The following is a 16,561-nucleotide window of genomic DNA, read 5'->3' on the forward strand; positions in this document are numbered from 1 at the left end:
TTGGTTGCTTGCGCCGTCTATCACGAGTCCATTGTCTTTGACCAATCGATGGCTTTTCTGATTGGCGCCATCGAGGACTCTGCGCGTACAGGATGTTGTTTTGCGATCGCACCTGATTGGCTGGCCCTCCTGCCGCTCTGCGTTCTGATTGGTTGGACGTGACTGGCGCCAAATCCAAGGCGGGCTGGGCGGTGAAAATGGTGGTCGGTAAAGGTTAAGAGGGGAGCTGCGGGCCGAGCCCGGTAGAGTCATCGTATGTCCGGCCGTGAGGGCGTCCGCAAAGTCCTGCGTCTACGGGAGAGCGCGCAGGTTACAGCGAACGCCGCTAAAGGTATGAGCCGTGTCCGCCGCCATGTGCTGCGGGTCCGCTCTGTGTCTATGGCGCCCGCCGCTCCTCACCCCTCATGCTTTGTATTACAGATATTGTGCCCGGCCGCAGAGACCGCTGTGTGAGGATGGACATGTACCGCTCGGCCCCGGCTCACATCCGCGGGGACCGCCGCCCCTCCGGACTCCCCGTGGTCAAGGCCTTGTTCTCCTGCGAGGCTGACACCGCCTCCGTCCTGTCCCCGGTCACCAACCTCACCCTCAACCTGGACCAGCTGGCGGGGCTCGGGAGGTAACGTGCAGCATGGCACCGGCCTATACTGTAGTGTATCGGGGGAGGCTATGTGTACAGACAGTACTGATCGTGTTATACCTCAGAGCTGTGCTCACTATTCTGCTGGTGGTCACTGTACATACAGTACTGATCCTGTATTATACTCCAGAGCTGCACTCACTATTCTGCTGGTGGTCACTGTGTATATACATTACATTACTGATCCTATGTTATATCCTTAGTTATACCCCAGAGCTGTGCTCACTATTCTGCTGGGGGGTCACTGTGTACATACATTACTCATCCTGTGTTATACTCCAGAGCTGCACTCACTATTCTGCTGGTGAGGTCACTGTGTACATACATTACATTACTGATCCTATGTTATATCCTTAGTTATACCCCAGAGCTGTGCTCACTATTCTGCTGGTGAGGTCACTGTGTACATACATTACATTACTTATCCTGTACTGATCCTGAGTTACATCCTGTATTATACCCCAGAGCTGCACTCACTATTCTGCTGGTGAGGTCACTGTGTACATACATTACATTACTGATCCTATGTTATATCCTTAGTTATACCCCAGAGCTGTGCTCACTATTCTGCTGGTGAGGTCACTGTGTACATACATTACATTACTGATCCTATGTTATATCCTTAGTTATACCCCAGAGCTGTGCTCACTATTCTGCTGGGGGGTCACTGTGTACATACATTACTCATCCTGTTATACTCCAGAGCTGCACTCACTATTCTGCTGGGGGTCACTGTGTACATACAGTACATTACTGATCCTATGTTATATCCTGTATTATATCCCAGAGCTGCACTCACTATTCTGCTGGTGGGGTCACTGTGTACATACGTTACTGATCCTTTATTATACTCCAGAGCTGCACTCACTATTGTGCTGGTGAGGTCACTGTGTACATACATTACTGATCCTGTATTATACTCCAGAGCTGTGCTCTCTATTCTGCTGGTGGGGTCACTGTGTACTTACATTACATTACTGATCCTTTAGTTACATCCTGTATTACACTCCAGAGCTGCGCTCACTATTCTGCTGGTGGGGTCACTGTGTACATACATTACATTACTTATCGTGTACTGATTTTGAGTTACATCCTGTATTATACCCCAGAGCTGCACTCACTATTCTGACATTGCGTCTCTAACCTCATTGTTCTTTGTCTCTGCAGTCAGTGTGAGACCCCCAAGAGGAAACTCTCCGACCGCTTCTCTTTGCAGAGATCGGATTCTTCGGAGTCCATGGATGCTGGTAAGGAGCATCAAACTTATTGTACACGTTGTTGTTTCATCCCAGACTGCCCCTTTAAATTGAGTAGATTCTGATGGAGATCTAATACTGCATGGTGGACTGGGTCAGATGACTATCTGTTACTCTGCCTGTGGTGAAACTACAACTCCCATCATGTCCTGAGCCTTCAGCAGCTTTTCCCTATAGAGCAGAATACAGTGGTGTCTATAGACAGTATGTTTCCTCATGGCCATTTGCTCCTCTTTTGCATACTCTTATTCCCTGTTATCTGCCGCCTCATGCTGAGAGGTGCTGACTGCGATGTTAGTGAGAGGAAGTGCTGAGCCGTCCCCTCCCCCACCATCACCACTTATCTCCAGCGCTGAGACCCTCTGGGTTCATGTCTGGCTATCAGCTGCTGAATGCGGCTATAGATCTGCCTCGTGTGTCTGGTGATGGGTCAGTCCCCCAGAACCACAGCATTAGTGCTGCAAAGTAACTGCTGCTGGTGGGGATGTCTGTACAGTTGTGTCGCTAACACTTCAAACCTACGAATAGACAGGGTGACTGCCAATATGGCGGCTATCACAGCCAATTTGGTAACAGTTTTTATTTAAATAGGTCTTGGTCTGGAATCACCCAGCGCAATGAACTTCAAGGACCTGGAAGAGACGTAAGTGCCTCCATAGTATCCTTGTGAATATTGGGGGAGACTTATCAATGGGTGTAAACTGTCCACAGCAACCAATCACAGCTCCTCTTTCATCTTTGGTAAAATAAAAAGCTGAGCTGTGATTGGTTGCTTTGGACAGTTTACCCCCTTTGATAAATCTGGGCAATTGAGTATTATTCATGTTGCAGACCAGATCCCCCATGGAGCTGTGATATCACGTCAGTCAGCATGGGTCTCTGGTCTCCAGCACAGACTATCCCCTGCCAGACTCCCCTCAGCAGTGACAGCCTGCAGCAGTATGTGATTTAAGAGCGTAGGGCTGTCTGGGCACGATGGGAGTAATTTTTGCCACAGGTTGGAGTCTGTGCACGGCAAGGTCCTAACCTTAGACATATTAAGAATTCCTGGCCTAGCCGTCTTGTTAGACAAGTTTGTTAATGTTCCTGGTGCTGCCCCAAATATCCCTGACAATGAGACATTCACATGCTGATGCTGTAAATCCATCACGTAACAATACCTTATGGTGCATTGCCACACGGTCTGCTATCAGTCATCTAACATTAATCCTCTTAAGGGCGCAGCAATCAGTCTGTCTGCCCTGGTACCATGTGCAATGTCTGCACAATCTACATATCACAGCTGAGACTGCCACACCAGCAGGGACGGAGATGGCTGCAATCCTAGCTGATTAACCCCACACATGCTGCAGATAATCAGCTAGGATTGCAGCCATCTCCGTCCCTGCTGGTGTGGCAGTCTCAGCTGTGATATGTAGATGGTGCAGACATTGCTCTTGTGATCACGTCCCACACTAGTCATGGGTTGGTATTACTGATAGTGCCTGTGCTGTAAATGTATGGCAGATGGTGCCATGGGGTTAAAGCACTCTTCTCATGGCTAATGCTGTTTTCTCTCTTTCAGGTTTAAGAAGAAGCTTTTTGATTGTGGCCGAAATAAAAGGTAAGTTTCCCGACGCTGCTGCTGTATCTGAATACAAGATTAACCATTAGACTAATACCAAGGCTGCACAATCCTATCCTAACTATAAGCAATGAGATACTGTATCTGGTCCTTGTATTATGACTGTTCCCTTATGGCAAGCAGAGATCTCTGAATCTGCTGCACAGAACAATGCAAGTCTGGGTAGGGAACCTTGGCTCTCCAGCTGTTGCAAAACTAGTACTACCCCCCCCCCCCATGCCTGGACAGACAAAGGTAAGCATGATGGGGGTTGTAGTTTTGCAACAGCTGGAGTGCCAAGGTTCCCTACTCCTCATAGAAGCTGAACAGAATGATGTCACTTGCGTCACTAGTTTATGCTCCTCTTGGCTAGGACAGCCAAAACCTACTGAGTCTCTTTAAGAATCTCACTTTTTTTCTTTTAGTGTAAAGTTACCTCTGGGGAGGCGGCGATCACTGCCGGTAAGTGACGGAAATGTTGTGTGGGTTTATTGCACAGTAAAATGTAATGTGCTGGACGTTCCACGTTTCTATCTTTAGGACAATTTTTATTTTATTTTTTCTAATTCAGCAAAAACTCCTTGGTTCCAGCCCGGCCTTCAAGAGAAATCTCTCCGATTCCCTGGATTGTGAAGCATTCAGTCACGGTGATGATGAGAACAAAGAAAATGTAAGAAATTTAGTGTTGTGAGCTCTAACTTCCTGGTTTCCTGTTTCATCTCCATTGTGAATGTTTTCTGTGTGGTGTCGGCCTCTGGAGGCTTAGAAAGCCAACGCTCCATACTGACCTGGTCCTGAGCCCCAGCCTAGCTGTTACCTACTGATCTTCTGCAAAGCACTCAGCTTTGTAAGCAGGACTGGTCAGGAAAGGTTTTTGGGCTTTAGCTTTCCTGTGAGTGTAAACTTGCTGGTCTTGAAAATCAGGGCAACTTTGTGTTCAGTTATGCTGCCTTATCTCAGATTGTATTATATAGGGTGGTACAGCTCCATACTGTATCTTAGTGCATGATCATTCATATCTTTATTCCTTCAGGAACCCTTCCAGTTCAAAGTCCCAGCCAGACCACTTTTCAGAAGTTTCTCACGACCCCGATGCCAAGGAGATGGAAAGGAAGTGCTTGTGCAGAGGCAGAACTCAGCTCCAGCGTGCATGGTATGAGGCTATACACTCACTGTATGGTGTAAATGCACAGGGTGGTGGAATGAGGTCTGACATCTCATTTCTCTTCTAGTTCTCTCCCCCTGGGAAGGACTCAGACTCAGTACATGATCTGGTCCTGGTGAGGAAGTCCTCTTGCACGTCCACTACAACGGAGAGCAGTGATGATGGCTTCTTAGACATGCTGGATGGAGAGGATCAGGAGGTAAGGGCTAACAAGAATAGTGGGTGATACAGGGTTATATTAAGTGACGTATAGCCGTCATTGTGGGACGTAGGGAGTACTCTAGCCAAACTTCTGGACTATTCAATGCAGGGTAAATCTGTGGTCAGCTTAATTTGAGCTTTACATGTGACTCACTTGCAGGTATCACAAAGGTCCAGTATGTGCCTGCAATATGTGAAACTGCATTAATGTATTCCCCTCTGTGGATTGTGCAATACTGTCATGACAGATCTGGGGACCTCAGTCAGTAATCAGCAGCCATGTATAACACTCACCACCGCCTGTCTGACGCACAGGGATTATTGAGGATAATATAGTGGGTTTCCAGCTTAAGTGTCACTACTTATCCCAGCAGCTGCTGATGGATGGTGGTGGTAGTAACCTAGCCTGTACTAAGTGTATGTGGGCTCGGCTCCTTACCCTGCCCCATACATTTGTCTGACATGAACAGGAAATGTTAAGGAGGGGGTTACTGTTTTTATACAGTGTTTTCAAACCTGCACCATAACCTAGATGGGTGGGGTATTGCAGCCCAGCCAAACTCACTCCTAACGGCTGAACTACAATTCAGTTGACAATGTAAAATCCAAATTCATGGTTATAGTGAAATATTAAGCAGTTTTGTAGCCACTGTCTTACCCTAAGTTTGTGTGGTGTTTTTTTTTTTTTTTTTTTTTTTTTTTACCTTTCTAGATTGATGCTGAGATTCCTTGTGGTGTTGCCAGTCTCTGGACTGCTCCTTTGGTTCTGAACCGCCCCGAGCTTGTAAGTATCTGCCCTGTTGATTTCCTTTTGTATACGGATGATCGTGAACAATCCTAAGTTGTGCTCTTCATTCTTCCAGTGTTATGAGGCCAGTTCCCCCTCATATAATCCTAATGTTAGACATGCAACAAAGAGGTCCGAGATCCCACATGCAGACATGCCAGAGAAAATAAAGAGGCGGCGCAGCATGTTCGAGGTGACAGAAGACCATGAGCCTGAGAAGGTGAGTGTCTTGGGAGGGATCACGGTACATTACTGTCTCCTGTAGATCTCCATCATTCGCTAACCATCTGTATCTTGCAGGATCTGTGTCTAATGCGGTCAAAGTCCTTCTCTAAAGAAACCATTGAAAGTGTATTTGACAATGACCAAAGGGATCTTATTGGAGACTTCTCCAAGGTAAAGGAACAAACTGTTCACATGTGTCTGAATCAATGTGTTACAGATTCATTTTAAGGGTGCTTTCACACCTACCGGATCCACAGCGGATCTCACTTCTGCGGATTCGTAGAGAGATCAGCTGCGGATCCGGTACCATTGACCCCCTATGATAGCACATACTCGCAGCGGGGTTGACATCCCGCTGTCAGTATGTGCTTTAACCCCCCGCAGCCCTGCCGCCCGAATCTACCATCCCTGGCCGCATTAGCCCATCCCTGGCCGCATTAGCCCATCCCTGGCCGCATTAGCCCATCCCTGGCCGCATTAGCCCATCCCTGGCCGCATTAGCCCATCCCTGGCCGCATTAGCCCATCCCTGGCCGCATTAGCCCATCCCTGGCCGCATTAGCCCATCCCTGGCCGCATTAGCCCATCCCTGGCCGCATTAGCCCATCCCTGGCCGCATTAGCCCATCCCTGGCCGCATTAGCCCATCCCTGGCCGCATTAGCCCATCCCTGGCCGCATTAGCCCATCCCTGGCCGCATTAGCCCATCCCTGGCCGCATTAGCCCATCCCTGGCCGCATTAGCCCATCCCTGGCCGCATTAGCCCATCCCTGGCCGCATTAGCCCATCCCACGCCGCATTAGCCCATCCCACGCCGCATTAGCCCATCCCACGCCTGCTCGGCTGCAGTCCCGCTCAGCTGATCTAAGTGGGTCTGGAGCCGGCAGCCTCACTGCAGCCGTGCCGCCGAGCAGGTACTGTATGCTCTGCTGCGGGGATCGGAGATGCGGGCTGAGGGATGGGGGGGGGATGTGGCCGGGGATGGTAGATTCGGGCTGCGGGGGGTTCAAGCACATACTGACAGCGGGATGTTAATCCCGCTGCGAGTATGTGCGATCATAGGGGGTCAATGGTACCGGATCCGCAGCGGTTCTCGCTTCGAATCCGCAGAAGTGAGATCCGCTGTGGATCCGGTAGGTGTGAAGGCACCCTAAAGGGGTTATTTAGTGCTACAAAGAATATGGCCTTTTTACTCCAGACAGCACCGCTCTTGTCTCCAGTTCAGGTGTGTTTTGCAAATAAGCTTCATTCCCTTCAATGGGACGAAGTTTCAAAACTTACATCCAAATTGGAGACAGTTGTGCAGTCTCTGGAAGAAACTGGCCATGTTTTTGTAGCACTACATAACCACTTTAAAGGCAAAGTTCACTACCCCAGTTCTTACAGCGGTGTTGTAGTCATTTTGCTATGGTAACACATCACTTTGAAGCTGTAGACCTGAAGAATGATTGTAGGATCTTGTAGATGCTTTATTATTGGATGTGTTGTGGAGCTTCAGTCTAACTAGATGGGTTTGATTCTTTTCTATAGGCTTTCTTATTTCCAACTGTGAGCGGAAGACACCAGGAGCTGAGATACATCACTCCGGAGATGGTGAGTGTATGACACGGGCTGCTGTATATCTGTGCTCTCTATAGACCCTGTACTGATCCATTTGTCTCTGCCTTTCAGATGACTGTGATCCTTAGTGGGCAGTTTGATTCTCTCATTGAGCGATGTGTGGTCATAGACTGCAGATACCCATACGAGTATGAAGGGGGTCACATAAGGGTGAGTGTATATCTAGTCTAGTCAATGCTGTGACACTTTTCTGACATTGATCACTTTTTTGTAGCATAGCTAAGTGTCTGACCTTTGGGTCCCCACTAAGGGAAGGGGGTCCCATGTCCCCTGTCTGTATGGAGCTGCCATTTTGATATATGAACTGACTTTTAATTTAACTTAAAGGGGTTGTCCGGCGATAAAAAATTATTCACAGAATAACACACATTACAAAGTTATACAACTTTGTAATGTATGTTATGTCTGTGAATGGCCCCCTTCCCCGTGTCCCACCACCCCCACCCGTGTACCCGGAAGTGTGGTGCGCTATACATTACCGGTCACGTGCCGACCACGGTCTCCGATCCTCAGCAGTGACGTCTTCTTCGGGAGGCCGGCGGATCTTCCCGAGGGCCGGCCGCCCTCTGCAGCGTCATCCGACGCTCAGCCGCGATTGGCTGAGCATAACTGTGCTCAGCCAATCGCGGCTGAGCGGCTGATGACGCGGCCACAGTTATGCTCAGCCAATCGCGGCTGAGCTTCGGATGACGCTGCAGAGGGCGGCCGGCACTCGGAAGGATCCGCCGGTCTCCCGAAGAAGACGTCACTGCTGAGGATCGGAGACCGTGGACGACACGAGATGCGGTGAGTATAATGCACCACACTTCCGGGTCTAGCGTGGGTGGGGGGAAACACGGGGAAGGGGGCCATTCACAGACATAACATACATTACAAAGTTGTGTAACTTTGTAATGTGTGTTCTGTGAATAATTTTTATCGCCGGACAACCCCTTTAATTGGTTCACAGCACCAACTTAGAACTCTTGGTTCAAGCTAAAACGGTCCAGGAGCATGTTTCAGAGTACCCAGTCTGATTCCTTGTGAATGGAGTGTAACTGTAGACCAGTGCTTCTCAATTCCAGGCCTCACCAACAGGTCATGTTTTGAGGGTTTCCTTAGTATTTCACAGATATAATTATACTCAGTGCATCAGGTGGTATCACAGGTGATCTTTGTATGGGATATTCTCAAAACATGACCTGTTGGTGAGGACTGGAATTGTGAAGCACTGCTGTAGGCCATGCTGTGTACGCCAGTCCATAGCTAAGCAGTGATGCAGAACCATCTGCTGTATGTAAATGTGGCTGGCAGTTTTCTTGTCTTCAAAGCTGCTGTTAGGGGTCCCCCCCCCCATTAAAAGCAGTTTCTGCGTCCAGGAAAGGCTGTAATAGCCTCTTGTTTGGCTATTAGGTTATTGGGAGTTCTTTACAGCCTCACAGGCATCAAGAACGTCAAGACGAGCAAGATCCTCGTCTGACTTGTAAATCCTCTGATCTAGGTGAATGAGTCCTTTAAGTAAAATGTGAAACTTAAAGCTGCCCCTCCAACCCACATATGGACCATATTATCCGTTACGGGTGAGGTATTTTGCATGGCAATGAAGTGCTCAGGTATGGTCCTGGCACAGTGTATGTTATCCAGACACACTAACTGCTCCAGGTGCCAATGTCTCCGTTCTTAATATGCAACGACTGCATCAGCATTGCCAGTACAACTAAACTAGGCTGTTCTTGGCACATGTGCACAGATATTTGACATCAACGCATATGGCTAATTAAAATGAAGTGTATTCCTGCTTTATTCTTGCTCTGGATGTGAATGGCTTTAGCAGTCAAATTCTTTTGGGAAAAAAATTAACTGTTCAGGAAACTGTATTTTGAAGTTAAAATTTTTACTTCAGGCATCAAGGCCTAAAACACATTGCTGCTAGCCACCTTAGTGCAAATTTCATCAACCAGAGCGCTATAAAATACTGTATACCTTCACAGGGAGCCATCAACCTGCACATGGAGCAAGAGGTAGAAGACTTCCTGCTGAGGAATCCCATCCAGCCTCAAGGAGCCAAGCGAGTGATCATCATATTCCATTGCGAGTTCTCCTCAGAGCGTGGCCCCAGAATGTGAGTGTTATCCATTGTAATCATCTCACTGTTAGGGTACAAACACACACGGCATATACGCTGCGTATTTACTGCTGCGATACGCAGCAGATTAGATCTAAATAACCGAACACAGCATCAAATCTGCACCACCAAATCTGCTGCGTATCTCCTGCGTATCTGCTGTGTGTGTGTTTGTACCCTTATGCAGCTTTCTAATGTGTTCAAGAAACCCTGGAGTGCTTAAAGAGAAACTGACAGCACAGATATTCATCGATCCATGCTGCCAGTTGTCCTCAGTGCTTGTCTGTGACCTGGCATCTTTATAAAAAATTTAACTTTATTCTGCAGTTTCAGGTCTGTGATACTGCGCTTCGGTCACTTGTCTTCAGGCGGCTCTTCAAGAATGATTGACAACCTCTCTGGTTGCTTGGAATTTCAATGTGATTCGGCTTTCAATCATTCTTGGGGGCAGCCTAAAGACAGTGGGGAGCAGAGTGTTACAGACCTGCCTCTGACACTGTCGCTGCCTAATAAAGGTAATTTTTTTACAAAGACCTCGGATTAGAGTAGCACTTAAAGAATGCAATGCTCATGTGACAGGCAACTGGAAACTGGCAGCACGGATAAATGAATATCTGCGCTGAGTTTCCCTTTAACATCAGCAGCTTTGGCTCTGCTACTGTTCCTTATACACAATCTGCAGGGCTAAAAATGGCTGGATCTAAATGTCTTGTCTTTATAGGTGCAAGTTCCTACGAGAGAAGGATCGAGACATGAATGAGTACCCCCAACTGCACTATCCAGAGCTTTACATACTGTCAGGAGGCTACAAGGATTTCTTTCACAAGTACAAGGTAAATCCTAATCTTTTATTGTATTGGACTGACTACAGACTAGGGCAGGGCCATATGTATGTAATTCTATAGGCATGATGGTGTTTAAGTGTTAGAACAGCTGGGGGGCAGCAGGTTGCCCACCAGTGTCCCATCTTAAACGTCTGGTAATGGGAATACCCCCTACAAGCTTGGAAGATGATGCAAAGTGGGAGTCTGTATTAAACGGAGTTCTGGAAGGAGCCCAACCCCACTAGACTGTCTCTATATTGAACTATAGAAGGGTTCATGTAACTTGGTATATCAAATTCTTTTCTTTAGTCATTCTGTGAGCCACAAGGTTACCGTCCCATGCACCATGAAGACTTTAAAGAAGATCTGCGAAAGTGTCGTATGAAAAGCCGGACTTGGGCCGGAGAGAAGAGCAAGCGGGAGCTGTACAGCCGTCTTAAGAAGCTTTGAATACTGTGTGCTGCTTCTGCTGACTGGGTCCATCTTTGGGACTGTCCGAGGCCTGACCGGACCCTGGAAAGTGAAGCAGACTTAGTTCAGTGAGCTGGGGATTTACTTTGGACTGCCTGGTGCAGCCGTATCATGTAAATCCACAAACTGGGATGTCCTGTCTGCACCTTGCACCAGAGTCCTTATGTTTGGTCCCATGAAACCTGCTGATCATGTGACCCACAGCAGGATCTTCAGGGATCCACCCAATTTTTTTATTTTTTTTACTGGTACACAAATCCCTGGAGGAACATCAGCTGAGGTTTTGCTCTAATGTACCGCTGTATTTTATGTTTTTAACCCTTTCTCAGTTTGAGAGTTTTCATTGAATCAAAGATTCATATTATAGCAATTGGTTTTATTCTGTGGTTTTACCCTGTGGCCCCTTATACCATAAGGGGTTAAACCTAAGTAAACTTCTTAACCATTGTGTGACCGAGGACCAAAGCAAGAAATGTTTCACACCTGTAGGGTCTAATGCGTTTACAGACAGATTTATCTGACAGATCTTTGAAGCCCAAACCAGGAACAGACTAAACAGGGATCAGGTCATAAAGGAAAGACTAGGATCTATCCTTTATAAATCCATTCCTGGCTTTGGCTTTCAAAATCTGTCTTCTTGGATTGGCATACATTGCGGTTACTTGTCCCCATTCACTTCTATAGGAAGGTGTCAGCCCTGCAGTGTCTCTGTGCCATAGCCCACTATCCACCTGGCATGACTGGCGCAACTTTCTTCTGTCCAATTGACAATGTACCTATCAAGGTCGCGTCTACTAACTTTTATATATGTTCCGGGGTTTTCTTATGTGGCAGCATTGCTTTTACATTGTGTGCACTTAATTTTTTTTTTCTTTTTGGGTCAGTTTCACAGTTTGTCCTAATCTACATAACCAGGAGTCACAATAGGTTTTACTGTAACTTGATTCTCACTCAAAGTTTAGCTGATGGGTCCGTAAGGTAAGATATGTCTGAAGTGACAACTCTTGTAGACTTAATATTTAAGCTGTAAAATGGGGGTGGGTTGTGATCGGGCTTCCAAAGAGCTGTGGCTTTGCAGGAAACCATTGGGTGGTCTTGGGTTTGTACAGGAGTAAACATGCACAACACCGGTCTATGGCTTGTGCTTGGTGGTACAGCTCTGCTCTGAACTGCAATACCACTCACAACCTGCAGACAGGTCTTTAAGGCAGCTTTGGGTAATCTTTGTGAAGACTACCACCAGCATGGGTGCAGAACTACAGCTCCCATCATGCCAAGAGCATGCAGGGTTGTAGTCTTTGCATCAGGTTGGGAACACTTGTGCTTTGTCATATCCGAGGACGACCCAATGGTTTCCTGCACAGACAGAAGCAACCATGCTAAATTTGTGGATCAAAGTGTCTTCAACTGTTTTAGTGTAATTTAAAGGTGTCTGACAGGGGTTGGTTTGGGTTACATTTTACCACTTACACCCGTTCTGTATTTGCAGCCTGGACCTGGTACAGATTGTCCAGAGATCATGTATATGTGCGTTGTGTTGACTGGTCATGTGACTTCCAGGGTTTGCAATGTCCTGCTGGGAATATGCAGTTTTGTATCCTTGCATTTCTTACAGGAAAATAAATGACATAAAACCTCTGTCCTGTGTTCATTTTTTTGGGGAGGCATAGGGCCTCATTCTGGTGGGCACAGTGCAGTAATGGCCATTGATGTCGCTCCTGCTGTGTATTAAAGTCTGTCCTAGACCTTGTTGAGGAAGGGGGTGTCATGGGCTTACTAAGTGCTCAGGAGAATGAACTGGGAGAAGTCTGCAAAGTAGCCTTTTACCAGCTCTAGCATGAGACACTCCTGCATAATGTAAGGCTATGAAATGGTCCCACAGTACCAGGTAGATGCATCTCACTTGTTCCTATCAGTTTGAATACTTGCACCCTGACCACTATAAACCTTGGACACATTTATATATTTATATATATATATATATGTAAATATATTTTTTTTATTGCTACCTGTGGCCTCTAGCTGTTGCTGAACTATAGGTTTGTAGTTTTTGCTTCATTACAAGAGATCTTATTACTTTTATGCTGTGTGAAGCACAAGTCAACGGTGGTTTCTATTGGTATCTTGCCAGCAATGATTGATCTCTCCCTGTGCACACTCCATGCTGCTCCTGACTAACCTATTGACTTGTGGTTCAGGTAACATAAACTTGACAGGTTCCCTTTAAATCAATAGGTAACCATTGTTTGCTGTCACTCATGAGTGGTGGTTGATGTAAGCTTCTGGTATTGGTAACTCTGGTCCACAATGGCGGCTTTCTTCAGGCTTCTGGTGTAAATCTGAAATACTGTGCTGTATCTTTGGATTATTCCCATTATATCATCTTAACCTCTTATTACCTGGATTCTGTGTGTAATTGTAGTCTGTGATAAGTAATACTGATCAGATGAGCAAAGTGCTGCTGGCTAAGGACTTGGCCTATTACATCACCCTTGGGTTGTAGTTAATAAGTCTCTGAAGGATGGAGAACTGAGGTGGTGGTGATGTGTGAAATCTATTACATGTGGTTTAATCCTACAGAAGAGCTGCTGTAGAGTAAACTGCTGAAAAACTTCCAGCTGGCAAAGATAAAAAGATTACACAGGACGTAGTCTTACTATGTATGGTCAGACCAGTAAGATCACCTGTCCACTACTAACAGGGTCATGGAGCAAGAAAAGGTGCCTGCTGGGATGGTTCATGTTCTTCACATGGATGGCCTGGTCTGTCCCTTACCAGGGCAGCATATGGCACCAGAATGTACTGTGGCTGGAAGTGTTGGGTCCTGGCATGTGGATGTTACTGTGACCATTAGACATAAGTGCCACCTTCGTGAAAGCAGTCTACAGGATAATGTCCTGCGGGGGTCACTGCAGACCTTGTTTAAAAAAAAAATAAAAAAAACTAATTTTAACAGGCTGAAGTGAAGGAATAGACAGGGGACTGTGTGAATTGTGAAGGCTGTGTTTTCATCTATAGTAAGAGGGGAGTAATTACAGTAAACTCGACATCAGTTTTGTTAGGGCGAGAGAGAGGAGATTCCTTATGGCCGACGATCAGTCCAACATCCAGTATTACAGGGAGGACGTGTGTAACAACATGAGACTGGGAGCAGGATGCATATCGGGGGTCTTAACAGTAAGTGGCAGTTCACACTGAGTAAAGATGGCGCAATTCGCTGGAGAGCTCAGTGTCCTGCTTTGAGCGAATGGGAGAGCGTGCGCTCTCATCCGCTTCCCCTCCACTCAAAGAATGAACATGTTAGTTCTTTGAGCGGCGCCAGCGGACGTGCGCGCCCTCTCCATTCACTTACAGCAGCACACTGAGCATGGCGGAATTCCGACAATTTTGCTCAATGTGAACTGACCCTATAATGAGGCAAGGTGTGAACCAGGGAAGGAACACTGGCCCTGAGAAGCTTCGGCACAACAAGCGGGTATAGATATCTGTGTCTCCAACGTGGTCGAAAGGACCAAACAAGATACGCAGGTAAAGTAGGTGAATTTTATGTTAACAATGCATTTCGGCCCTCTGCATCCTAGGTGGCCTCTTACAATGCGGAGGGCTGAAACGCGTTAATAAAATTCATCACTTTACCTGCAGATCTTATTTGGTCCTTTCGACCATGTTGGAGACACAGATATCTGTGCCTGCTTGTGCCGAACCTTCTCCGGGCCAGTGTGCCTTCCCTGGTTCACACAGTGCCATCTTGTTAAGGCCCCCGGTGGGGTTTTCTGGCTGAAGCGGTATCTTCTCTAACATGCTTAATAGAGTTGTGCCTAACAAATAGCACAACTCAACCAGGTGAGCCTCTTTTCTTGATGAGCTCTTACCCTACCTACTACACCAGGAGGCGTTCCTGTCCCTCTTCTCTCCAAAAGGAGAGCAAATACCTGCTTGGTGTAACTTTTATCTCATCATATATATTAGGAATAGTAACTAGAGATGAGTGAACGTCGGGCATGCCCGAGTCCATCCGAATCAGAACGTACGGTATTTGATTAGCTGGGGCTGCTGAAGTTGGATAAAGCTCTAAGGTTGTCTGGAAAACATGGATACAGCCAATGACTATATCCATGGTTTTCATATAACCTTAGGGCTTTATCCAACTTCAGCAGCCCCTGTTAATCAAAAGCCGAACGTTCGGGTTGGGATGGACTTGAGCATGTTCCAGGTTCACTCCTCTCTAATAGTAACCCATTAGGACAGCATTGTGCCATAGTAAATGTTCTTTGAGTTTACTTCACTGCATATGCAGGGTTCTGGCGGCGGCCCTGGTACTACTTTTTAGGATCAATTAGGACAGAGACAGTTAATTGAAGCAAGGTGGACTACTGCCGTGACAAATTTACATGGGGATCTACAGCCTTTGCATGTCTGTACACGAGTCTGCCACTAGATGGCGCTGCTGTACCTACAAACAGGCTTTGCCCTGTTCCTGTCATCACCCACAAGTAGCCACTTCACTGGTGTCTGCACTCACTGCCGGTTATCTGATTGTCAGCTGCGCGGTCACACGTGGGAGCTGCAAATATCCATGCTCAGCATAACACTAAAGTTTTCAGCAAAGTTCTCTGATTCCAGGAAAGTTTCCTAGGGAGGGATACGTTCAATGTGCCGACATGCCCGCTTTCTTCTAGAAAGAGTACCACCCCCCAATTTGCTCCATCTGATTGATACGTTCTGGTGGGCTGTGGCCCTGGGGGCAGGAGGCGGCCAATAAATCAATAAGCACATTATGTGCATCTCTGGAGTGTAATACAATATTATTAGCTTGTCACACACAGTTTACTACAATGAAGCTGCTCATCTGCTCCCCCACCCTCACATTGAGATCAACTCCCCCCCCCCCCCCCCCCCCCCATATTAGGAATCCAAACAACAGGGGCAAATAAAAAGTGGGGCGGCTTATCGCCATGGCCCTGAGGCCCATAAAGCAAGCTGGGCGCCTCCTTCCCCCTGGTGTGCAGCGCCTTTTGCCCCTGTCGCTGGGACTTGCAGAGCATGCACAGACTGGCCGGATTCTGACACACATTAGTGCCTGCAGACAGACGCTGGATCGTACGGGACGTGAATCACCGTCAGACACACTTCGGGGGGGGGGGGGTTGGGGTCATTGCCTGCTCAGTCATTGCCTGATGAGGTTAGGAGCCCAAAATACAATCACTGTGAATGAGGCGCATGGAGGGGAGTCTCTCTGGTTACTGGTACAGGGACACGGAAATCTTCCCCCAAAACATGACCACGAGCTGGAGCAGCGGAGCCCAACATAAAGCTACTCTAGGCCTCATACCCCATGTGTGCAGAATACAGTCTACTATACAGAACCATATAATGCACCAGTCTGCAGTCACTATGGTTCCCCTCATACCGTAACATGTATCGTATGGAACAAGCGGCCTGTCCAATACATTGTGCACGAATCCAGTATACTGCCTAATACTGCCCGAATAACATTACCAAATGGTCCTCTGATAATTCTGCCGGAATAACACTACCACACAGTCCTCTGATAACACCAAATACATAACACTACCACATGGTCCTCTGATAAGACTAAATAAATAACACTACCACATGGTCTTCTGATAATACTGCCCGAATAACACTACCACATGGTCTTCTGAT

General features: G+C 47.1%; 1 protein-coding gene across 1 annotated transcript; it reads left to right on the forward strand.

Moving 5' to 3' along the window:
- Nucleotides 1-89: 89 nt before the first annotated feature.
- Nucleotides 90-12,532, forward strand: CDC25A (cell division cycle 25A). Its single transcript, XM_069960581.1, has 17 exons — nt 90-331; nt 421-619; nt 1,808-1,887; nt 2,488-2,539; nt 3,461-3,499; nt 3,925-3,961; nt 4,071-4,169; nt 4,533-4,652; nt 4,732-4,863; nt 5,578-5,649; nt 5,729-5,872; nt 5,953-6,048; nt 7,406-7,468; nt 7,547-7,645; nt 9,466-9,596; nt 10,321-10,432; nt 10,733-12,532. The coding sequence occupies exons 1-17, from the start codon at nt 256-258 to the stop codon at nt 10,871-10,873; spliced, it is 1,692 nt and encodes a 563-aa protein (XP_069816682.1). The 5' UTR covers nt 90-255; the 3' UTR covers nt 10,874-12,532.
- Nucleotides 12,533-16,561: the final 4,029 nt, after the last annotated feature.

This window comes from Dendropsophus ebraccatus, chromosome 2 (genome assembly GCF_027789765.1).
Source record: "Dendropsophus ebraccatus isolate aDenEbr1 chromosome 2, aDenEbr1.pat, whole genome shotgun sequence".
In the NCBI taxonomy this organism is placed as follows: Eukaryota; Metazoa; Chordata; class Amphibia; order Anura; family Hylidae; genus Dendropsophus; species Dendropsophus ebraccatus.

What these genes read in the sequence shown, in the direction of transcription:
- CDC25A (XM_069960581.1), top strand. Translation starts at nt 256, where the DNA reads ATGTCCGGCCGTGAGGGCGTCCGCAAAGTCCTGCGTCTACGGGAGAGC. An exon ending in TTCGGAGTCCATGGATGCTG is followed by an intron (nt 1,888 to 2,487) that starts GTAAGGAGCATC and finishes TTATTTAAATAG; the next exon opens with GTCTTGGTCTGGAATCACCC. An exon ending in TTCTGAACCGCCCCGAGCTT is followed by an intron (nt 5,650 to 5,728) that starts GTAAGTATCTGC and finishes TCATTCTTCCAG; the next exon opens with TGTTATGAGGCCAGTTCCCC.